This window comes from Manacus vitellinus, unplaced genomic scaffold (genome assembly GCF_001715985.3).
Source record: "Manacus vitellinus isolate BGI_N305 unplaced genomic scaffold, ASM171598v3 scaffold_5_pilon, whole genome shotgun sequence".
Taxonomy (NCBI): Eukaryota; Metazoa; Chordata; class Aves; order Passeriformes; family Pipridae; genus Manacus; species Manacus vitellinus.
In genome coordinates, this window is record NW_021940682.1 from 15,837,795 (window position 1) to 15,862,272 (window position 24,478).

The 24,478-nt window shown below is 54.8% G+C and overlaps 2 protein-coding genes across 2 annotated transcripts in view; one reads left to right on the top strand and one right to left on the bottom strand.

Annotated features, from left to right (window-relative positions):
- The window catches only part of CARD10 (caspase recruitment domain family member 10), a 34,035-nt gene extending 16,212 nt beyond the window's left edge, over nucleotides 1-17,823 (bottom strand). Inside the window, exons 1-2 of the mRNA XM_018080097.2 lie at nucleotides 17,776-17,823; nucleotides 15,045-15,108 (exon numbers count right to left, since the gene is read on the bottom strand). Coding sequence (XP_017935586.1) covers nucleotides 15,045-15,108; nucleotides 17,776-17,823 — 112 coding nt within the window. The remainder of the gene's footprint in view (nucleotides 1-15,044; nucleotides 15,109-17,775) is intronic.
- CDC42EP1 (CDC42 effector protein 1) lies at nucleotides 14,017-22,155 on the top strand. The gene is made up of 3 exons (XM_008931556.2): nucleotides 14,017-14,237; nucleotides 17,751-18,639; nucleotides 19,684-22,155. The coding sequence occupies exons 2-3, from the start codon at nucleotides 18,198-18,200 to the stop codon at nucleotides 20,478-20,480; spliced, it is 1,239 nt and encodes a 412-aa protein (XP_008929804.2). The 5' UTR covers nucleotides 14,017-14,237; nucleotides 17,751-18,197; the 3' UTR covers nucleotides 20,481-22,155.
- The last annotated feature ends 2,323 nt before the right edge of the window (nucleotides 22,156-24,478 follow it).

A 24,478-nucleotide genomic window follows, 5' to 3' on the forward strand; every position in this document is an offset into this window, starting at 1 on the left:
GTCGCGGGGGCACTCACCGGCGGGGCGGGGGCGGATCCCCGTCGGCCACTCCCGGTTTCTGAAAACCTCCGGCCGCTCCTCACCTGGGCGAGCCGGGGAAGGGTTCTTCTCTGCGTGTGTCCCGTCCTTCTGACCCTCCTTGGTCCCCAGCCCCGGGATGGAGCTGCTCCCCGGAAGGATGTGGCTCGCTAGCCACTTCTCTTCCGAAACTCACCCGGCCTCACCTCCCGACAGACGGGCGGGGGAAGTGGGGGGTAACCGGCTTGGCCGGGGCTGTGCCCGGGCAGGATGGCCGGCTCTCTGGGCAACGCGCAGCCCCCGTCCTAGCTCTTCCTGCAGAGAAGAGGTTTGTAAGGAGGGGCTTTTTTTGCTTAAAGGGCTCCAGAAATTGTAGCCAGATCACCCCAGGTGTAGGGCAGGCTCTGGATGGAGGGGGGGATCCAAGCAAGGGGAAAAACTGAGGGTGCTGGAAAGAAGCCTGATCCAGGGCAAGAAAAGGTCCCACAGGCTAGATTTTGGTTCTAGTCCTCAGCTGTGTCCGTGGGTGGAACTGGGCGTGGAGGCACCCCGGGGCAGCGTGTCAGAGATGTACTCCAGGGCATGCAGGGGCTTGTAACCCCCAGCCTGACCCAGCACTGAGTTTCCCAGGGGTGGGATGCGGGAAAGCCTTCCTCTGGCCCGAGTGGACTTGTGTCCACACAGCATCCCAAAGAGTTTGCACAGAGTAACCTCCAAATCTGCCATGTACTCAGTTGCTCATATCTGTGCATACCACTGCAATAGAGGGCTCTGGAGAGATGAAATTGGACAGCATGGGCCAGTCCTAACATCATATGCCTCCCCCTTCAAGGCTAAGGTGTTTTTAATTTTCTCTAGCAACCCTATCTCACTCTTATTTTATCACTCTCAGCTGTGTCAGACCTCAGTGGCCAGGGCAGACAGTGCAGGCTCTATGGAAGAAATTCCCAATGCAATATCAAGCTCATTAGAAGTGGTAATTCCCCAATTTCACCCAGCCTTTGGGTCAGCCCACAGGGTAGCCCAGAGTACTGCTGAGCCCTATATTGGTCCTGCCCCTGCCAACACACTCCTGAAAGGGAGGTGCCCTCAGCACCCCAACAGTGCAGCTTCTAGACCCCACCTTGGCATGAAAATCTTTCCTCCTTCAGATAAGTGAAGAAATTAAAATTAGGGGAGTCTGGAACAATCTTGAGGTAGGAACTGGACTCCTTTCCCTAAAGGATTCCTGCTGCACCCAAGTTGAACCTCTTCATTTGTTTCTCCTCCAGGGCCAGCGGCAGATTCATCCCCTCTGGTCCCCACAGGCCTCCTGCACCAGCTTCAGTAAGGTGATTTGAGGGAAGAGAGGCTTTAGCAAGACCCTTTCCCAGTGCTGCTAAGTTCTTTCTAAGATCAAGCAAAACCACCACCTGAGAACTGAGAGTGTACCTGTGCAATGCCACGAAGCACATGGCCTTTTTGTTGCAAAATACACAAAGGTGTTGAACAAACACCGGGCACACGCACGCACGTGGGGCTCTCAGCAAACTGCTCTTGAATGGCATCCATCCCAACAGGCACTGGTTGACACCCTGAGCACATGAATTTTCTGTTGACTCACCCCCCCTGCAAGGGGTCTCAACAGCCCCTTGCCCTCCCTCGTAAGCCCAGCACTGCACAGCTTGTGCCCAAGAGCACATGCTAACTCAGGACCACTAGCAGCAGTGCACAGCTCCTCTCTCCAGCCCTTACCTCCAGCCAGAAGCAGCCAGCTGAGAGATCAAAAGCAAGTACAAGCAAGGCTGCCTGTTGGGAATCTGCTCTGACTCAGGCCATGTCGATTTTTGCCTGCTAGTTATTGTCTCGCAAACAACTCCGGTCTCTCTCCCTCTCTAGTGAAAAGATTTCCTGAATTATGTGGTGACAGAAGATAAGATCTTCCCAATCCTAATAAAAGTCCCAAAGCAAGAGTTGGTTTCTCTCATTCACGAAGAGAGAGACAAACTCAAGGCTAATGACAAAGAAATCCTCTTCCTCCACCCACCCTGACCCCACAGGCAATGGCTGCCATGCTTTGTGACTCAGAGCACTCAGACATCAGACAGAGCAGGTCCCATGTCAAGAACTGCTAAAGAAATATCTTAACCCTAGCTTGCCCACAGAAGGGTCTCAGATATCCAAGTCCAGGAAAAAATAAATAATTCAATAATTGAATGGTACCTCAATAAGGACAGGTCCTTAGACTGATTAAATTACTAATGTCCTTTATTTTCTTACAAGCTCCACTAGCTGTTCTCCTTCACGGAGAGTCTCTGAGCTCAGCAGGTACCCTAGGAGCCAGCAGACCACCCCTAAAGGCTCTGTTGGGTAGGTGATCCCAACAGATCAGACAGACAGTTCCTGAAAGGAAGAATATGTTCCATGCCTGTTTTTTGGCCAGGGTGTGGAGGCACAGAGATGCAATGCTCACCCTTTTTAGGGAAGCTGCAGTCGTACAAGACAAACTGAATTTGTTGGAGATACACAGTCCCATCAGACTGTAGGTGCTCAAGCCAGGTATCACAGTTCCAAAATAGCTTTACCAGTAGCAGTCATTTTTGTGCTGGCACACTTGAGTTCATACTAGGAATGTCATTGGTATGTTTAGGTGTGTTTTTTGTTGTTGAGTTGTTGATTGGGTTTGTTGCTTTTTTTCAAGTCCTATCCAAAATAGTCACACTGGTAAAACTTTCCAAGCCACATCAGCTCACACAGGAAACCTACGACAAGCTAGCAAATGGTGAACCCCATGTCCTTTCCACCACCAGAGGAAGGGCTTAGCACACATGGCCCACAGAGTGTGACAGGCTTTTGGGTTTTCTGCAGGACCTTGCGGTGTGGGGCTGACCGATGGCACTAAGGGATCAGTGGGATCCCTCCAAGGTGAGTGAGCCAGTTCTGCTCAGAGCAGGGCTGAGTATGCCACAGTACTGCATTGTTTGCCCCCTCCTGGAAACAGCTTTAGGAAGGGCGGGGAAGGAATTCAGTAAATTCCTGATTGTGTGGCTAAAATGCGGTCAGTATAAAGGTCAAGCTGCAGCTACAGATGCTGAACTTAGATGCTTTGTAAAGTCTTACCCTGGGTTTTGGGAAGCACAGTATCTTTACTGTGATACTGCCTACCCACACAGTGTCCATAACATGAGCTACGCAGAACATCTTCAGTGATGTATTCCTTGCTTTCTTTTTTTTTTCCTAATCAAAATATGCCGTTCTTCTTGCAGCCTGGTGATTTGCAAAGACTTACAGCTTCCAATGAAGTTCTAGGGGGAAGGTTTGCTAAGGTCTCCAGGGTGGTTTCCCAAGTCAGCTGGAGGAAGCAAGTTTGAAATAATCCCCCTAATAATAACTTCCACCCTGCAATAGCTGTCCCAACATGATTTGGTGTAGTGAAAAAACTCTCTACAGTTTCTGTTCCTGTGTGGAACAAAAACAAATGCCAAAAATGCAAAAGAACTTGTGAAACAGAATTATCAACTCCAGCCTGATCTAATCGGCTCATATGCTGCTTCACACCAGATTAGTTAATGCACATGGAAAAAAACCCTTTTCCTAATGACACTCATCAAACTCAATGTTTATATTAACAACCCTTGCAAGGACTTTGACTGTCTTCTCCTCAACACTTTTCATAGCAGACTTAAGACTACTGTGGCATACTGAGAGTGGTTTATTCCCTTCACAGTGGTGACTGCAGAAGGGAGGAGAAATGAGGTCTCCCCTCAAAAAAAATTAGTGGCATTTATAGCAGGAAGGAAATGCATGTATCTGTGTGGAGATAGCAAAACAAGCAAATATTTCCTTCAGCATTCCTCCCCCTCACCACATGAACACACCCATTGCCTGGAGCTACAGGAGGCAAAAGCACGTGGGATCTTTTTGGTAAGGTATTGGCAACACATCTCTGTCTTCATTAGGGCATCAGAGGTGTGCAGGGTGGCAAGGAAGACCTGAATTAGAGCAGAATGATGGGATTAGAGTCACTGGGATGAGCTTTCTTACTCCAAAGCTGCCCACCTAGCCCTGGCAAAGGGGTTCCAACTCAGCAGGGCTGAGCCTGGAAGTCTCGTGCTTGGCTGCCACCTCAGCAGCTGTTGCCTTATTCTTAAAGCATTATCCCTACTGGATTGGTCCCAGCTTTTTTTTCCCTCTGTCTTCAGAATATGGGCCAGCTGGGAGTCCATTTCACTGCTCATTGTGAATCCAATCTGGTTGGCTGCTTCTGCATCACACTTCACAAGAGGACCACTAAAGTCTGCCCTCCACTGCATAAGAAGGGTCTAAACACACAGAGGTTACAGAGAATACAGGGGAGCAGTGTCTGCTCTCTCCAGATATGACCCACACTGTTTAGAAACCAGGAGTGAATTCAGCTCTTCAACAAAGGACCCGCCTTTGTTTTCTAGTGGTGTATGTTCAAGCAGAATTTGTTTCTCAGGGAGGGGAACCACATGGACTGAGGATGTACACACGAAGATGGGTAAATCACACCTACTTTGGGAAGAAAACAAATGACTGTCCAAGAGGCAAGGTGATGGGGGTTGGAGCCTAGAGAAGCAATAAACCCAGCGGCATTTCAACTGCAGCAGGCAGCAGCTCACCAAACCCGCCCCGTTTTCCTTAGTGCCTCCTTGCACGCCAAGGCTGCAGCCACCAGAGGTCAATGTGATCACACCAACCTCACCCAGCTGTTGGGTGCTGCACAGAGCCCCCTTTGAAACTGGGACGTCAAACAGAAATATGAAGTAAGAAGTGTTTTCCACCTTTTAGGACAAAATTTTGGGGCAGATTTGCATGTAAACCAACATTCAAAGCATTAATCACAGCATGACTTCATCACTATCCAGGAAAAAAGGTCTTGAGAATAAAGATCCTGCAAACACTCAGAATTGAGACTCTGTTACTGCCACCAAGGGATTAGCTGCTGAGCTGGGAGCCCTGCTCAGCCTAGTTCAAAAATATTCTGGTCCCTCATGCAGCTTCAACAGGAGGAAAGGAAGAAGCATAGATAGAAAAGACCGCTTCCATCTTCCCTTCCTCCTCTCTGTGATAATCAAAGTCCTGTATGGCTCCTCTCCTGGGCTGGTACATAAGCATGCCCCAGGGTGTTTGGCTGCCAGATTTCTCTGAGTCACTGTCAGGCTGAGACTGGCCAGATGCTGATGGAAAAGAGGCAGGAGGGGTCATACCATCCCACAACACTCGTTAGACTAAACATGTGCCATACCAAGGAAAGGGACAGGATTCATGTGTCAGGGAAGGAAGCTGCTGCTCTTTCAGACTTACCAGCAAATTTGCTCCATAAGCAACAGGTAACATAAATGAAGTCCCAGAAAACTCCCTTCTGCTACAATAGTTGAAGCTTTGAGGGCGCGGGTTGGTGGTGCATGGGGGAAGACATGTTGGCTTTCCAGTCTGCAGTACATCAAAGCTCCAGCAGCCACTGTCAGAGAGCAGATCCTGGTTCACCTGTGAACCTGGTCTTGTAGTTCATGGTTTGGGAAACCAGCCCAAGCTTGGTGGTTTTCTAGTCCCAGGAATACCTGACTGTCCTTGGAGGGCAATGCAGTGGCAAGAGAGAGAGGCATGCTGAGAATTCTCTGGGGTTTCAGTAAATCAGGACTACACTAGAACCTTTTCCCCTTGACTGGAGAGCAAACCTGTCCAGGACACGGACAGAGAAAAGAACTGAATTCATACTAGCAGGACAAAGCCTCTCTGGAGAGGGCAAAGACCAGCCAAGTGCCACCAGCTCTTGTAACACTGCTCCAGGGCCATAGGGTGGCACCACCGCACCATCCAACCCCGTGGGGAAGGAGGTGGTTGGGCAAAGCCCAAACGCTTTGGGTCAGCGTGGCCTTAAACTGGAGCCCTTGCAAAGGGAAGGATGTGAGGAGCCAAGGGCTGTGCCTGTTCCTGCCACGCAAACCTGCCAGGGCTCCTTACTCATGACTGCTGAGGCCTTTCCCAAGCCTTTTCATGGAATAGCTTCAAACTGACAGAGGGCAGATTTAGATTAGGGAAGAAATTCTTTGCTGTGAGGGTGGTGAGACACTGGAACAGCTTGCTCAGAGAAGCAGTAGATGCCCCATCCTTGGAAGTGTTGGATGGGGCTCTGACCCACCTGGTCTAGTGGAAGATGTCCCTGCCTATGGCAGGGGGGTTGGAATTGGGTGAACTTTAAGGTCTCTTCCGACCCAAACCATTCTGTGATTCTATGATTCTATGACCTACACTGGGCCCAGCTATTCTTATCCTACAGCTGACTGGAGATTGCTGCTGCACTGAGCCAGGCCTGGGCTTACCTCTGGGACAGCAAAGAGGCTATAACTCCCCTCTGCTCCTCTAAGTGTTGTCTAATGGTGTGTCCTCCAGGACATCTGTCAGAGGTGGCACAGAGCACCCCTCAACCCATGCTTAGTGTGGGCCAAGGACTACAAACCAAAGCAGAGACACAACAAATTTGGTACAGATATGACCTAAGCCAGAGCAGTTAGGTGCCAGAGGTGTAGACAAGAGAACAGCATCTTGGATCTCATTTCCTCTTCCACATACCACCATGGCCACACCAAATGCCCTGCAGGATGTGACCCTAGATAATGTGGGAGGTCTTGCAGCCCTTCTGTCTGCTGCATGGGATCTGTGCTGGAGCCATTGTGGCTGAACAGGCTGCGATTTGTAACCCTCCCCTAGGCACCCCTCCATGCCTGGCACTCCCAGAGCTCCCCATTCCTCTGTCCCAAAGCTAAAATACCCAGCTACCTCCTCGTCTTGGCCTGAGTGGCTCTTTGCCCTTCAGACTATCCCAGAGACCAACATCAGCAAAAGTCAGAGAAAACCACAGGAGGATCAAAGCCTGGGGTGTAACAGGAGCTGTCCCTCACTTCCCAGGAAGCTAACTGCAGCCTCCCCTCTACACCAGAGGTTTTCAATGCCCACGAATGTAACCCTAGCCCTCCCTGGAGCTGGATGCCTGTTTCCCCTGGGAAGAAGTCACACCCTGCCCCATAGATGCAATCCCTGGGCTAAGAGCCACAGACAGTTGCTTGCTGGAGCTCGCCCAAGAGCAATGAGCTTTCCAAGTCCTTTCCCTTTCTTGGGGGTCTGGTAGTCACATAAACAGGAAGAGCCTGGCCCTCTCCCTCCGCCTTCCACGGCTCTGCCTCCCTCCCCTCCTCTCTGGCAGAGGCCACATGATGCAAGCCCCAGCGTTGGGCTGCTTGGCCTCCACGGGAGGAGCTGCCAGCTGGCCCCTGACCTCCAGGCTCCGCATTTCCTGTGGCAGCCAGGGAGGGAGACGAGGCCCCTTCTTCCAGACGCTGGGGCTGGGCGTAAAGGGGCCTCTGTGGGCCGGCCTGTGGGGGAAAAGGAAAGGTCATGGTGGTCCTTTGACAGCAGCAACCCGAGGTCGGAGGAGGCAAAGATCTCTGCTGCCCTGGTAGAGCTGGGAGCATTGCTGGGACAGAAACCTCCACCCTAAATGACAGGGTGAGGGCCATGCTTATTTTTAAAAGCTTTGTGGCCTTTTTTCCTAAAACCAAAGGCAGCCACACCAGGTCTGGGCTGCTGCCCAGGACGGACCAGAGCCGGTGCCTGCAGGAGAAGTGTGCAGCTGCAGAGCCCAGTGCTGCTAAACCCAGCCGCAGGAATACGTGCCCATCCTAAAATGAAAAAGCTGGACTGCTGCCTAGGAGGGTGTCACCCCTTTCCCCCAGGTCCCTCTAGGGAGGACTAAGTTGAGACAGGCATCCCCTGCCCCTCCACACATCTCCCATGGGTCATTACGGGGAACAGGACTGAGATCTGTGGAGGGAAGGAGAAAGAAGAACAGAGCCTTGCTGAAGGCATTCAATTTGAGAGGTAGGTCCCTGTTTCTGGGGTCCCCATCCATGCTTGGGCTCTGTGCCAGCCCTGGCTTTTAAAGACCCAGGAAGCTGGCCAGATGTGATGCCCACTCTTCACAACCTGGCAGGAGGTGCCAGATGCCTGAGGAGAGCAGGGAGGGGGGATGGCATCCCAGATGGAAACCTCTGGTATGCCTCTGTGCTGATCTCCACTCTGCCCTGGAATGCGCCCACCAGCAGCATGTGGGAAAGTGGAGTCAGCAGAGACCTTGGATGTGTCAGCTCCCCGGCTGAGTAAACAAGAGGAGCCCTGGCAAGCATTCAGCCCAAGTATCCAAGACCTTGAAAAAAGGGGGTTGGAAACAGGGAAGTTCTTCTGTCCCCTCCTTGCTCACCCCTTGCAAAATATGTCCTAACCTCTCCCCTACCTCAGGTGCTAACACCACCTCCTCTCACCCCTAGCAAGCCTGGAAAAGTGTGGGGACAGACTTTCCCTGCGGCATTTCCAGCACCATGCTGTCAGATCTGACATCCAGGAGAGACACTGACACAAAAGGAGGGTCTAGAGAAGAAAGAGGTGGGATAAAAGAATTTATCACCCCCCACCATGCACACATATCCATGCCCCTTGGCTGTCTCCCAGATAGCAGGGAGCACAGGGCATGGAGAGAGCTTCCACCAGCAGTACTGGCACTGCCTCGGGGAGCACAGTGACAGCCAGGACAGAGGCACAATACAGCTCCCAGATAAATACCTCCCTGACCCCAGCTGGGGACATTCCCACTGGGGGGTGCAAGCTCCAACCGCACTCCAGATTTCATAGGCTCAAGGAGAGGCTGCAAAACAGTGCATTTCCCAGTGCTGGTTGGAGACATGCTCCCACCACTCTCTGAGTTGCCAGTATTGCCTCCCTTGTCTCCTCTGTAAAGTGCATCCACCAGAGTCAGCCTCTCATTCCCTCTCCAACTAGGCACAGGAACGTGCTTTTGAGTCTGGAGAAGAGGAATGGGCTGGGGAAGGTCCCCCTGCATCCCACCAGTGGACCCCATCATCTTCTGGGGTAAAAACTCCTGCAGAAGTGGCACTAGGAGGCTGTGCTCGCCTTCTGGCCACCATCCCACGTCCCCCCTATCGCTCCTCGGCAGGCGCAGACTCCCAGAGAATGAGCCATTGTTCCCCAGCCCAGCAGCCTCTTCCTGTCCCTGTAGGGCTGTGAGACAAACAAAAGCAGAGCCAGACGCCATGGGGAGAAGGCTGGACCTGCTCCCCTCCTCCAGATCCCGCAGAAACCCCACAGGCAGGCAGGCAGACGGATGCCCGCCTTGGGGAATGGGCAGGGACACCCCTATTTTTAGCTCCCTCTCCCCTTCCTTCCGTGGGCCAAAAATACACAGGCTGGATGGACAGGCAAAATCATTATGATGAAAGAGCTGTCCAGGCCTCGTATCCAACCATTCCCCTGGTTTTCACTTCTTCCCTTTGACCAGGACACATTCCCCAAGCATAGTCCCCCTCTCCTAACATGGATGACTTATCTCTTCAGCCCCAGCCCTCATTCCCTATATCCCCACATCTTCTCTTCACACATCTCACCCTTCCTCATCCCTGCACCCCGCTCCACTTCTGCTCTATGGATGCATACCCCATTCCTTGACCATCCCCTCTCCCATGCCACACCAGCCCTGGGACCTACTCCCTTTCCTTTGAGATCTCCCAGCTCCTCCCTTCCCCAAAACACCTTTTCCCACCTCCTCACGCAATTCATCTCCAAAAGGGTCTTTCCACCTAGAGGCCTTCTGTTTCCTGCTCCTCACCTCCATTCCCTGTGCTTCTTCCTTCCCGACCGCATCCCTTCTACCCTCAACATCTCCCCCTTTCTCTCCCAGTCCCAACAACCTCTCTCCCAGTTCCAACAACAAGCTCTCTCCAGCCTGCAAAGGCTTTAAACTCCTGCAGATGTGCTCCCCCTTCTTATCCTGCCAAAGGAACATATTGGGGGGGGGGGGAAGTGACCCCCAGATGCCCACACACACAGAGCTGCTACTCCAAGCACCAAACCGATATCTAAGCCCTCTCCCCAGTCCCTCCTGCATAAACTTTCACAAGGTCTATGAAAAGTAACTGGAGAATCAAGTGGAGGGGAAAGGGGATGTTCTGGGGAGATGTAGTCTACATACGTAAATATAAATATTAATACATATTTACATCTCCTTTCCTAGAACCTGAAATCACAGAGGTGTTTCCAGGCCACAGGCAGCTGTTCCTGGATTGCTTCTGGTTTATGCAACATCCTCCCTCCCCTCCCAACCACGTCTCAACCCCCCCCCTTCCCTCTCCTCTGTGCCCAGGGGAAAGTCGGAGGGAGAACATAGATCAGGGTTCTGATCTGTGTCTGGGTCTGTCCCTCAATCCTCTAACCCACAATACCCCTACAGCACCCCACATCCTTGACCAGCAAACAGGACTAGCATACCAGGATGAAGCTGGGAAGTCTGGGGGGAGGAAGAAAGACGAAAACATTTGGGATAGGAGGAGATGGGCAGAGGGAGGGAGGCAATCCGCCAACAAGCCTGGGAACTCATCCGTACCTCCTCCTGGGCTTTGGCAAACCCTGAAACTTTGAGTTCCCAGCCCAGCTCCCCAGGGAAAAGCACACATTCCCCCTTTGCAAATCCCACAAGCAGGACATGGTCAATCCCATTCCTTCAGCCTCCTACTCCTCCAGGGGAGGGGAGCTGGAGGAATCAGTGGAGGAAATTAGAAATGGGCTTTTACAGAGCTTGGTCTACCCCTCTTCTAGCATGAGTGGGTCTAACTCAATGCTGCTGCCTGCCTGGTGGTGCTCACGACAACCCACCCACTTTCCTTCCCCAGTGCAGCACAAGCATGCTGGGAATCAGACCACTCTGATCTCTTTCCCTGGTTATCTCAAAGGCTGCAGGCACAGTGTGGGTGACCCACAGCACAGTCCCAAAAGTGGGCTGAGCCAGGCCCAGCACATGCTGCCAGAGAGAAGTCGTCTTGATGAAGAAACCATGGGGCATGAGGGGTCCAGTGCCTACAAAGCCAGAGCTGGCATCAGACCAGAGATGCTCTTGGCAAGACGCTGGGTGCCTTACACCTATCCCTTGCCCCAGGGTGTCACCTCCTGCCACCACCCTGGCTTATTCACTCTAAAACTGGCTTTGCCTTCAGCTCATCCCCAGGGCAGCAAGAGGTGGACTGGAGGCAGCACTGAGGGCCACGGGCTGGGAGCAGGGAGGAGGGACCTGACAGCACCAGGGTGAGGGGGTAGATGGATGAGGCCATACCAGGATGTGTGGTGGGACAAGGGAGCCCCCTCTCCATCATGGCAGGAGTCTGTCCCCAACCCCACTGCTGGCAGTATTTCCCATACCCACGAGGTATGCACACTCATGGCCCCTGTGAGGAGAATGGAAACATCTGGAAGTCACCCGCAAACAAGCAGCGCTCTCAGTTAATGAGGAAATATGAGCCAGAGACCCTGGGCAGCAACAGGATATCTGCTTCTTGTGCACTGAGCAAGGCACCCCCTTCCCACTGACCTCATCTGCAAGCTGGGATGCCCTCATTGCCTTCCCTTGGTTCCCCTCAGGCACTGGGGAAAGGGAGAAGAGGGATTTTTCTTCACTGGAGGGGAGTCCTGCATCAGCCTCCTTCAGGCATTGGGTCTGCAAGCAGAAGGGACTATAAAGTGAGATAGGAGGAAGGACTGAGCACCAGGAGGTGTGGGGCAGAGACTTCAGGCCCACCTCCACCCCCACACATCCCTCCCTTCCTCTCTCCATCCTCATCACACTCACACACCCATAAGTCCTCAACCTCATGTCAGAGGGATGAGTTCTGGGAAGACGAGAGGATGCAATTTGCACAGCCCAGTCTTTGATATTGTGGTAATCAAAGCAAATCCTTCTCATCCAGGAAAGCTGCTGGGTCACTTGTCTGCTCCATGATAAGCCCAATGGCCAGTCTCACTGTAATGGTGAGACTGGTACTACTGCCTGGGGCTTAGGGTTACAGACGGGATGAAAGGTTGGAGTGACTGAAGGTAAACAAGGTAGCTGGGCTGGGAGGGGTCCAGGCATAAGCTCCTGCCCAGGGCACACATGAGTGGTACAGTGGCTCTGCAGCACTGTCCAGGCTCACAGCTACTTCTCATTTACCAGCCAGGGTGGATAACTAGGCCAAGAGGGAGGATTGGACAGATTCACGTTCCAGGCAGTTGTATATGAAAGAAGGGGGTATCGGTGTAACCAAGCAGCCAGAGGCCAGGATGGGTACGGAGACCTGGAGCTGGCACACACCATGGAGGTCTCCAAAGCACTTCAGGGCTAGACTCAGGACAAAAATCAGAGCCTGGCTGGCATGGCCACAAGATCACAGGTTTGGGGAAGAGTGCTGAAGATGGGGGATTTCCATCTGCTTTCCTGGAAATGGAGCCCATCCTGGCCTGTAGCACAGAGATGCTTGGAGCAGGACTGAGGAGGAGGAGAGAGTGGAGAGCCGGCAGCCCTGCAAGAAGCAGAACGTGGCCCCTGTCCCATCTGGAAAAGATTTGTTCTGCATTCCCCAGCGGAGACGGCTGCTGTCGCTGGGCTCTGCTCCCTGACACAGCCTCTCCTGCAAGGGTGTGGGGATGGAGGTGAGGGGAGTGAGGGGGAGCCCCTCAGGCAGGGTGGGGGGAGATGCACTGGCAGCAGTGCAGAGGGGGAGACCCAAATAAAGAGTCTTTTCCTGCCTCTCTCACCACCCCCATTAGCTTCCTCTGAGCAGGACCTGGGGGAAGGGATGCCTACTATACCTCTGACAAGCAGAGAGAATGCAGGTCATGATTTCTCCTCCTTTCCCTGCTGATGGCAGAGCTCCCCCATCAGAGCTCAGCTCCAATCTTCCTCCAAGACACAGACCCACTAAAGTACCACCAACATGCACAGTCCATATGCTCTTAATTCCCAATGGGGAAGACTTCTACAGAAGGCAGAAAACCCAACTTCGTTTCACAGAAGAGGAGCCTGAGGCTGAGAGGCTGAGAACAGTGCCAAAATCCCGCTACTACTTAGCAAACCTTTGAGCAGTAAGGTGCTGCTGCCTGGGCACCCCAGTAGGAGCCATCTGAGCCCAGCAAGAGGCCAGGCTCCATTTTGACATCTCCTCTGCAGACATCTTGTCATCCCTTTAGCCAGGCCCTACTTAACCCCAACAAGTCTTGTCTCGCCTTCACCAGCAGAGACACCTCCCTTCTCCTCCAAAGGGCTCTGAATAAGTGCTTGTGCTTGGCCAAGTGGTCCCCAGCAGAGCCACTGAGTCTTGCCTGAAGGCCATGAGGGTCACTGATGGCACTGGTGAATCCGCACCCACCAGCAGGTTGCCCCTCATAGGCACTTATAGGGTCTTCTGCCCTGTGACCAGCAAGGATGGATGAAGCAAAATGCCAGAGGGATGTGGTGTTCTGTGTGTGGGCAGAAATTCTCCCTGGTGCCATCAAAGAGCACCTCCTTGCATTTATCCATTGCCACCCCCTCACCTTCGTCTGACGCACTGCCACTGATATGAAGCTTGTCCCAAACCTGTGACACTCGTCTTTACTCTGTAACAAATGCCAGCCTGGCCCACGTGGCCTTCAGGGAGGCTGTTATCCTGCTAACACCCAACACAATGCTATGGACAGGTCCTGGAATGACCACCCCACCCTACCCCCCCCAGTCCTGACTGGCACTACTACACCACAGACACTGGTGGGGACTTCTATCCAATATGGGATGAGACGACCCTATGTGATACCCGAGGGGTCACACACACAGAGAGGTCAAAGCCCTTTCCTTTGTGCCCCACCAGGCTCCCCTAACCAGGTTAGCCAGCAACCTGGGCTTCCCCCTTCCCCCAAACCCATTGAAGCGGGCGCCCGGGAGCGGGAGGCAGCAAATGCCGGCAGACGGGAAATGGCACTGGGGAAGTGGGGAGGAGGAGGGGAGCGGCAGAGAAGTTCCTGAAGTTTTCTGTCCTGGATAGTTGGAATAAATCTCATTTTCTCTGGTCTTCTTGCCGAGTCGAGGATTGGCTCGGCAGTGCTGCAGCCCGCCCTCCTCCTTCCCACGTCCCCTCCCCGCCAGCTTCGCTCCCTCTCTCCCGTGGCATCAGGGCGTCAGCCTGGGAGAGCCAGCCTAGAGGGGACAGCCGTGGGAAAAGGGAGGGGGGACATGCCTCCCGTTTCCCCCCACCTCCATTCCAGGACGCAGCACCAGTAGCCCTCGGAGCAAGTTACAGGGGCCCACGGGGAGTGTCTCGCAACTTTTCGTCCGGAGGACGGGGAAAAATAACTCTGGTTCGAAAGAGGTAAATCCTGAAAATTTTGATTCATCAGTCTGTAGAGCTGGGGAGGGGGAGGTGTTGGGAGCAGAAGGAAAAGGGTGGAGAGGGTGGTTGGAGAGGGGAGAAGCGGGGCGGGGGGAGGGTGGCAAGGGGATAGAGAGGGGGAGGATGGCAAAAAAGAAAGGGACAAGAAGGCAGGAATGCAACAGGAAATGGGGAGTGAGGAGAGGGGACGCGGGCCAGGGGAAAGAGGCAGGAAAGAAAGGGAGTGAGAAGAGGGTCCCACAGATGGGGGAAGGCAGTGGGACACTGGCTTCCCAAACTCTGCTCTGGATATCCTTCAAAACCCTGCAGGCTCGTGGCGCCTTGATTTCGGAGGCATGGAGGAAGAAAGGGAGCACTTTATCGTAAGAGGGCAGGAAAGGGATGATTGGAAACTGCCCACCTTCATAGTCTTGACCTCCCTCTAAGTCCCAGCACGTCTACTTGGAAAAATATCCTTGTTATACTGAGAGATATCACTATGGATATATATAGCAGCCAGCAGCACAGGAGTTGGATTTAGGCGTCTGCCTACTGCCCGGCACGGCTCCAGGGAAGCTGGAAGAGGCCCAGCCCAGCCAGCTAAGCCCCTTTCCCCCTTCCCCAAAAGCCTGTCCCTGCTGGCTTTCCCCATCCCAGAGCAGTCACTCAACAGGGGAACCTCTGCCTCCCTTCCTTTGGGGAAAGGGAGGTTTTTTGGCACTTGGGAAGGCTGGGAAAGCCTTCCTGGCCATCCACAACAATTTCCACCCGCTCTTCCCACTGTTGAGACCACCCCAAATTACTCACCCTCTTTTGGAGTATGTCCCCTTTGGGAGAGGGGGGTGTAAGGAGAGGAGGAGGAGGGAAGCGGCTGCTTTCAGCAGCTCCAGCCAACTAGACATCTGGATTATTTTCCCCCCCTTTCTGGTTTCCGCTCTTCCCAGCAAGCAGAACAGCTCAGGCCATTCCCGGCTAGTGGAAAACCAGTGGTAACCAGCTGAACTCAGGGTGGAAATGGGGAAGGCCAGGCTGGAAGTAGGAGGAGGAGGTGCTGGTCGTGGGTCTTTGAGGGCAGGGGGCTTCCCAGAGGAGGCGAGGAGGGAGCCAGAGAGAGGATGCCGGGGAAGGGGAGGTCGTGATGGGCTGTGGGCTTTCTGCTGAGAATTGGCGAACACAGAGGGCTGCCAGATGGAAGCAGTGGCACCTGGACAGACAGATGGCCAGGCAGAGTGGTTCCCTTGCCCAGTGGAGGAAAGGACAGCACACAGGTCACCCTTTGCCCGCAGAATCACGAGTTTCCCTGGCACGGAGAAGTCTGGTTGGGTGAAGGAGAGAGCTCAAAGGGGCACAGTCCTCAGGGAGTCATACCAGGGGCAGAGAAAAGGAGAAAAAAGAGGAGATTGGAAGGAGAAAAAACCCAACAGGCCTGCCAGAAACCTGCCATCCAGGGAGGGTTGGGCACCAGCTGCCTCGCTCCCTCCCTCCCTTCCTCCCTCCCTCCCCTCCCAGTGCCTGTTGCCTGCCAGCAGGCAGGTAGAGCCAGGGGCCAGGTACTAGCTTGCTTCCCTGTGGTGACCAAGGGACAAGGAAGGAGAAACTCTTTCCTCCACCAAGCTCCCCACTCAATAGTTGTCCAGACAGGGAGCAAGTTCTCCTCCCACATCCCTCCTTCCCTTGCCACCCCATCCCAAGATGTGATGTCCCCCGCAAGGGTCTGCAGGGCACCTCTGCTGAACAGGGGACCTGGGGTGGAGTAGGGGAGTTCACCCCTCAGAGCCCTGGCCAGTGCAGCACAGGCTGAAGGGCAGAGTCCCCACTTTGTGTTTTTCAGGGGCTCCAATGTGCAGAGGGAAAGGAAAACTTGAGGGCTGTAGCTCACCTAATCCCCTCTTCCAGGGTCATGTGCCTTCCTGGGAGACCCTGGGGACAGCTCAAAAATGGGATTGCATCTCTCTCCCTGTGGTCCCAAGACTCCCATTGCGCTGCAGGGACCACCCTAGTAGTTTCCTTGCACTCCAGGAGAGCCCTGACCCAGTGGCTATGGATGGGCTTCTGCCAGAGAGAGGAAATAGCTTCCCAGTCGTCCTCCCACCCCAAATCTACCATCTGCCATGTCCCGGCTGTGAGACAGCATTGCATGGCCTCTGTGAGCAGGATGAAGACTTGAGCTGCATGAGCCAGGGAGCTGGGAGCCAGCAGGAATCCAACCTGCCCTTCGTGCCACCGGCCGCTGCCACCCCGGGAGGCAGCCAATGGTGCTGGGCACTGCTGAGGGAGGTTTGTTTTCCCTTCCCCAGGCATTAACCCCTGGCAGATAAGAGGGGCCCCAGGTGAGCAAACAAGGCCAGGGCAAAGCAAAATCACGTGTAGCCAGCCAGGAAAACTACTTCATGTCCAGGACTCCCCTTCACTAGAGCCTTTGCCACCCTGGCAGTGCCTGGATACTCTGAAGTGACACGGGGACAGGTGGGAGAGGCAGGCAACATGACAGGGGGAGACAGACAAAGCCATGCAGCAATGGGGGTCCCAGCATATGAAGATCAAGGGATGTGAGGCTTCTGCATCACCCTTTGTCATGCTGTCCTCCAAAGCAGCCCTGATGGAGGGACTCAGCTCCATCCTGTTCCCCTGGCCCCAGAACTGACCCCAGGGAGGGACATGTCCCCAGGTGGCTACCCAGAGCACTGATACTCGGAGATGCTCCGTATCCAAATCCTCTCTTTTCCCCAACCCACTCTCTTCCACCTGCCCACATGCCAATGGGGAATCTGCCCATCTGAGTGTCCTTCTCACTGACTGGGGAAGTCATCGCCCTGCTATCATGCATCCAGCTGCTGCTTCCCGCCTGCTCCTCAGTGCCTCCAGGACCCGCCTGAGTGCAGGGTCCCATCCCACCTTCTCCTCCAACCTTGAGCAATCCCCTCCCTTGCCATGCCTCAGTTTCCCCTCCCTGCAAAGCAGCTGCTTTCTCCACACTGCCAGCTCCCTGCTTCTCCAGCATGTCTGCCCCGTACCTGGGGACCCAGCCAGTGAAGGACAAACAAAGCAATTTACAAATATTGCATTTTTGCGTCCCACCACTCCTCCCTGAGAAGCACACAGTCCCCAGGCCTCACCCTCTCCTCAAGGGTTCATCTGAATAGCAAAAAGGAGGGAGAGGTTTCTCGCCTCAGGAGCCGGGGCAGCCGGGCAGGGCACTACTCTGGGAGGTTCTGCCTGCGAGGGAAATCCTCAGCCTGTGTTGTGGCATGGGTCTGGCCAAGCTGCTTTGCAGATGGGGGAAACTGAGGCACACTGAGGGAGGTCAGAGAGGTGAGGGACAGCATGTGTGATTTGGAGGAAAGCCTTATTCTTCCTTCCCAAGAGGAAGGCCAGGCAAGGGGGACAGCCAGTAGCAACCTCCCCATTGTCTTATACATTGCCTTTAATCTCTCCAGACAGTTCAGGGGGTTCAGTCAATATGGCTGGGAAAATCCTCTCCAAGGCTTTAACTGTTCCTCTTACCTTGTTTAGGTGGGAAACAAGGGGACCAACTCACTTGCCCTGCCAGTCCACTCCAAGCTCCCATTGTCACCCGCTGCTTCATCTGTGACTGGCTTCCACTCTCCCAGCAGTGGCAGAAGACAGAGGATTAACCCCTAAAGCCCACGGCCAGACACAGCTTCCAGCAGCCTCTGCAGAACCGGGGTTGACCCAGACACCTCCTGGGGACACCTCAGTGCCACCACTGTCCTCACCACTGAGGAAGTACCCCCTGAGAGTGATTTCATGAGTGCGACATAGTGCAGAAAAGCAGGAAACCTGCTGGAAGCCAAAGTGACATGAGCTGTTACCCCAAGAGAATCTGTGCAGAAGCAATGGGAAGCTCAGGGATGTGACAGATCACCTCAGTGCTGGAAGCCTGTTGAGGGCTGATTTTTGGGGCTTTTCCAGAGGCAAGGGTGAGGTGAAGGGTGCAACATGAGCCTGGGGAAGCTGCCAGTGCTCAGCTGGGTGTCAGGCTCCCATGGCAAGCGGCGGCTGAAGTCGGAGCTGACGCCAGACATGATCAGCCCACCACTGGGGGACTTCCGGCACACCATGCACGTGGGGCGCGGCGGGGACGTCTTTGGGGACACCTCTTTCCTTAGCAACCACGGCGGGGCTGACACAGCCAAAGCCAACAACTTCTTCACCCGGACGCTGCGGCACGTCCGCCGGACGCCACTGAAGAGACGGGGCAGTGGGGGCCAGGCGGGGGCATCGCCCGCCCCCCCGGCCATCTCGCCCATCATCAAAAACGCCATCTCCCTGCCGCAGCTCAACGAGGGGATGTATGACGGTGGCGGTGGACGCAGCTTGACCAGCAAGTTCTCCTTCAAAAGTGCATCCAACAGGTTCTCCAAAACGCACCAGGCCTATGGTGAGTGAAGCGCAGGGCAGAGGCTGGCACCCCGGTACTGTGCATCCTCTGCAGCCCTTCTCCATTGCTCCATACCTCAGTTTCCTCCCCACTGAGGGACTTCAGGCTCTCAGGAGAGATGGAACATTTAAGAGTCCCCAGTCCTGATAATCCCTGTGAGCAGATAACCCTAACCTTGCTCTGAACTATGGTCCTTGCTCCTGCCCTTGGAGGGTCTCCTCCCAGGGTGTCCCCCAAAGTGGGGCATGGATGGTTTCTCTGTTTCTCCCCCTCTCCCATAGCCCCACACAGCTGGCAGCCTGTGTGGAGTAGTTGTAAGGCAGTGCCCTCCATCTAGCCCCAGCCCTACACCTTTACCATAAGCAGCCTCCCTGAGGAAGCTAAGAGGGTGATGGGACGTGGAGCAGTGCCCACTCCAAGGTTACAAGGTCAAGGAGACTCATGGCACGGCTTCTCCACCTCCACACAGGTGCTCTAGCCGCTTGCTTGGCAGTGCCAACCTCTACATCTCCATGTGCTGCTCCTCACAGGACTCCATCCACCCTTCTCCAGCCTTCCCACACAGCCAGGGTCTCCTTTAGGGAAGGGTTGTGGAAAGGATAGGATGGGACAGCTATGTGCCTCCTCTCCAGCCTCACAGCACTGGGCTGTGGCTCAGGTTTTCCCCAGGGAGGGAGGTCTGGAGTAGAAGGTCTTGGGTCTGGGGGGGTTGATCTGGGGGGCCTGCAGCAGGCAGGGGAGGTGGCCTGGCTCAGAGGGAAGGGCAAGCTGACGCAATGCTGCCATCTCCTGGTCCCACCTGTCTGGCTCAGCCCCCGCTGCCATCTTACCAAGCCCAGAGTGCACCTGGATACCCTGCGCTGTACTCTGAGCTTTGGGAATGTCCACAGAGACACTGGCCTGTCCTTTAGAGGCCAGTGCCACTGACGGGAGCGTGACCTGCGCCACTGTGGCGGAAGTGTCCCCTGTCCCTGCAGAAGTAAGGTAGGCTTCCTCCCACAAAGCCATCCCCTCCCCTCACCAGCCATCCCTTCTGCTTCACAGGGCTGGAGTCCGGGTTTTGCACCATCCCTCGTGTCCCTCGCTTGGAAAAGCCCCAAGAGAGCACCTTTCCTGGAGAAGATGAGCTGGATCGCTCAGACTCCCTACTGTCCTTCCGCCTGGACCTGGGGCCCTCCCTGATGAGCGAGCTCCTCCAGGTGATGAGCTTCTCTGAAACCAATGGGAATGAGGTGGGGGAGGATGGCCCACACCTCTTGTGTGGTGAGGGGACCAAGGACAGGGTCCCTCCAGCAGTGGGTGCATCCCACGAAGAGGACAAGTCAACATCCAGCTTCTGGGACCACTCCAGGCAGAGCAACCTGTCAGGGGCCAGCTCACTGCCAGGTCTGTCAGTCCATGCCAACGGAGAGGCACATGCCATCGAAGGTGCTGGAGCGGACTCTGTGTGGGCTTCGGGGCCAGGGGCAGCGCCCAGAGGGACCCCGTGGCAGGGGCACTGGAACGACTGCACCATTGAGGCGGGAGAATTTGATCGAGCGACCCAGGTCCTGGCCCGCCATTACGGTGGGACCAGCACCCCACGGAGCTCAGAGAAGGGCGAGGGTCCCCGGCAGGCCCGGACACAGACCCTGTGGGAGAGCCCCAGCAGCATCTTGTGGCGGTCACAAGTGACAAAGGAAAGCCAGTCTCCTGAGGTCAGCTGGAACCAAGGAGAGGAGGAGGAGGAGACCAATCTCTCCAGCCGGCAGGAAAGCTACACTGGTGTCCGAGGTGGGCACAGCAGTTCCTTCGAGTATGCCAATGAGGAGGAGGAAGAGGATGATGAAGTCAAGGTGTGAATGGCCACCCCTCCCATCACAGGCCCCACCAGAGACACTGGTGCTGGGGTCTTTGCCCGCCTCCCCATGCCCCACCCTCAGGTGCCAATGTCACCGGCAGACACAGTGGGTGACCACCTTGCCAAGCTGGGGACACTGGGTGGGCCGGAGAGGGGCAGGAGGAGAGCCTATCTCGTGGGGGGCTCCCTAGGTCTGGGCCAGGCTGCTGCAAAGGGCCAGTGAGCACTGCAGTGCCAGGCATCACGCCCCTTCTCTGGCCTCACTGCCATTAGACACCAAAGAGACATTCCTATGTGCCAAAGAAACCCCAAACTCCTTCCTACCCCATCCCAATCTCCCCAGTACCATCTCTCCCAGCCCTTGGCCTGGCCCCACCAGCATGTCTGCGGACATACCCCATCCTCCCACTGAAGCCCTCAACCTCCCCCTGCACTGGCATGGGTGCCCTCCCAGAAATATTCCCACCAATAGCTCTGGCATGTAGGGGATGGGAATCTCCCCAGCTCCAGCTAGTGCAAGACCCTTCAGTATAGCACATCTGTGTGCTAGGGGAGGTCAGCTGGGGACCCAAGGGGCAGGCAAAGACCTAAGGTTCCTCTTTTCCCCTTTCTCCCAAAAAGCTGTGTGCTCAGTGTTCAGGAGGTGAGAGCATGCACAGAGATAATTTCAGGAGTCTTTCCACTTGCCTCCTGCTGCTGGGCATCACTCAGGATGGCTTCTTTCCTGACTCCAACCCCTCTCTGCAGGGAGGGAAGAAACTTCTTGGCTGGTTGGAAGCAGAGGCAGGTTGTCAGGTCACCAAATTCTGCAATTCAAATCCTGAAACTCCCTTCCTTTTCCCCTGCCTCAGAACAAGGAGACTCCTCCTCTGAAGCCACTCAGTTTGTGCCACCATCCTCATGGTGGTGGCAGGCATTTTGTGTCTCCATCCTTGCCCCTCTGCCCGTTCCCCATGCACACACCCCTCTTCCCAGTACACCCCTTCCCAGGGGTAAGTGTGGACGATGGAATGTCCCTCACCAAGTGGCCCTGGGCGACGCAGCCACCCTGGAATGAGCTGCCCCCCACGCTGCCCCGCATGCAAACTGGCCCTCACAGAAGCGCCTTTGTGCCATGGTGTGGAGCCAGCATGCTCGGGGTCTGAGGTCACCAGAGGGACCCTCACAGGACCCCCCTTGTTCTCTGGGACAGGAGGGGGTGTGCAGCGGGGGGAGATGCTGGGCCATGGCTGCAAGACTCTGCTCCCACACAGTTCAGCCACGACCTGGCTGCTTTTGGCAGGGAGCTCTTCAGAGCAGAATAAAGAGCTCCGGGGTGCACACATATTGCTCATGCAAGTGCCACTCACAGTCAGGCCACCGAGGCTACGGGCAAGCCCATGTTCCTCAGCCTCCCTGAGGGGCTGCCTTGCACCAGCCAGCAGCACCAAACTGGGGCAGGCACCAGCTTCAAGAAGTCCCCAGCTCTGGCCACTGATACCCAGCAGGATCAGCCTTATCCCCACTTCCAGGGCGGGGACCCAGGCTCTCAGGACGAGCTCCCCTCCACCCTCTGCTTTCCACACTGTAACACAAGCTCCAGACCAAAGACCCACATCCATGGAATTATCCTTTCTGCCTCCACTCTGTATGCCATGCACTTATTATTGTCCTTATTAAAACAGTTTTGATACTAACTTCTCTGGTGCCTCCTCTTGGCTGCCGTGACCTTATCGTCTTCCTTGCTATGTCTGCTGGTGCCCCAGCCACCAAATCCTATCCTCTTTACCCTCAGCAGGATGTTCCAGCACCTCTGGGATCCCTGGATTAATAAACCTGGTACTTTGTGCCACTCTCTGGGGCACACATAAAGCAACATCCTATCCATCTGGGCCCATGTAGCATACAGGAGGGTGAAAAGCTTCCTGTCCAGCTCTGCAACAATTCATTTGCAGGCTGGAGCAGATCAGTACCATTCCCAAAGCTGGCTCAGGTACACCTGTCCAGCCCATCAGACATCAGACATCCTCAGCCTGTTCATTCAGGCAGCAGCAAGTCCCTCCAGCTTGGGCAGCAAGGAAGTGGAGAGCAGGGGCAGGGGCAAGGGTACTGCCACCTTCCCAGGCTCTCCATTACATCCTTTTCTACTCTGCTCTCCTCCCCCCCAGCCTACAGTGCCCTGACATTTTCTGTCACACATCAGTTTCACTTTAGACTGGCGAGGTACTTTTCAATTAGAGCAGAAGCATAAAATAATCAGGACTTGCCTGTAGTCCTGTGCGAGGGACACAGACTTGGAGGTGCTGAGCCACATAATTCAGTCCAAACCTCACTGCCTCCCCTGCCTCACTTTCCCTGAGTAGGGTTTGCTGTGGAAATGTCAGAGTAATGGGTAACCTGACTGGAATGTGCCAGCAGATAAGTGAGGTGAGGTAAAGAGGAAAGTGGAGGAGACACTCTCTTATCTATGGCAGGAATGCTGGCNCGATGGAATGTCCCTCACCAAGTGGCCCTGGGCGACGCAGCCACCCTGGAATGAGCTGCCCCCCACGCTGCCCCGCATGCAAACTGGCCCTCACAGAAGCGCCTTTGTGCCATGGTGTGGAGCCAGCATGCTCGGGGTCTGAGGTCACCAGAGGGACCCTCACAGGACCCCCCTTGTTCTCTGGGACAGGAGGGGGTGTGCAGCGGGGGGAGATGCTGGGCCATGGCTGCAAGACTCTGCTCCCACACAGTTCAGCCACGACCTGGCTGCTTTTGGCAGGGAGCTCTTCAGAGCAGAATAAAGAGCTCCGGGGTGCACACATATTGCTCATGCAAGTGCCACTCACAGTCAGGCCACCGAGGCTACGGGCAAGCCCATGTTCCTCAGCCTCCCTGAGGGGCTGCCTTGCACCAGCCAGCAGCACCAAACTGGGGCAGGCACCAGCTTCAAGAAGTCCCCAGCTCTGGCCACTGATACCCAGCAGGATCAGCCTTATCCCCACTTCCAGGGCGGGGACCCAGGCTCTCAGGACGAGCTCCCCTCCACCCTCTGCTTTCCACACTGTAACACAAGCTCCAGACCAAAGACCCACATCCATGGAATTATCCTTTCTGCCTCCACTCTGTATGCCATGCACTTATTATTGTCCTTATTAAAACAGTTTTGATACTAACTTCTCTGGTGCCTCCTCTTGGCTGCCGTGACCTTATCGTCTTCCTTGCTATGTCTGCTGGTGCCCCAGCCACCAAATCCTATCCTCTTTACCCTCAGCAGGATGTTCCAGCACCTCTGGGATCCCTGGATTAATAAACCTGGTACTTTGTGCCACTCTCTGGGGCACACATAAAGCAACATCCTATCCATCTGGGCCCATGTAGCATACAGGAGGGTGAAAAGCTTCCTGTCCAGCTCTGCAACAATTCATTTGCAGGCTGGAGCAGATCAGTACCATTCCCAAAGCTGGCTCAGGTACACCTGTCCAGCCCATCAGACATCAGACATCCTCAGCCTGTTCATTCAGGCAGCAGCAAGTCCCTCCAGCTTGGGCAGCAAGGAAGTGGAGAGCAGGGGCAGGGGCAAGGGTACTGCCACCTTCCCAGGCTCTCCATTACATCCTTTTCTACTCTGCTCTCCTCCCCCCCAGCCTACAGTGCCCTGACATTTTCTGTCACACATCAGTTTCACTTTAGACTGGCGAGGTACTTTTCAATTAGAGCAGAAGCATAAAATAATCAGGACTTGCCTGTAGTCCTGTGCGAGGGACACAGACTTGGAGGTGCTGAGCCACATAATTCAGTCCAAACCTCACTGCCTCCCCTGCCTCACTTTCCCTGAGTAGGGTTTGCTGTGGAAATGTCAGAGTAATGGGTAACCTGACTGGAATGTGCCAGCAGATAAGTGAGGTGAGGTAAAGAGGAAAGTGGAGGAGACACTCTCTTATCTATGGCAGGAATGCTGGCTGGGGGCACACCTGTGCTGCCCTCCCCACATCACCTAACTTTTAATTAGGTTGCTCTTTTGTGGTGCAAAATGCC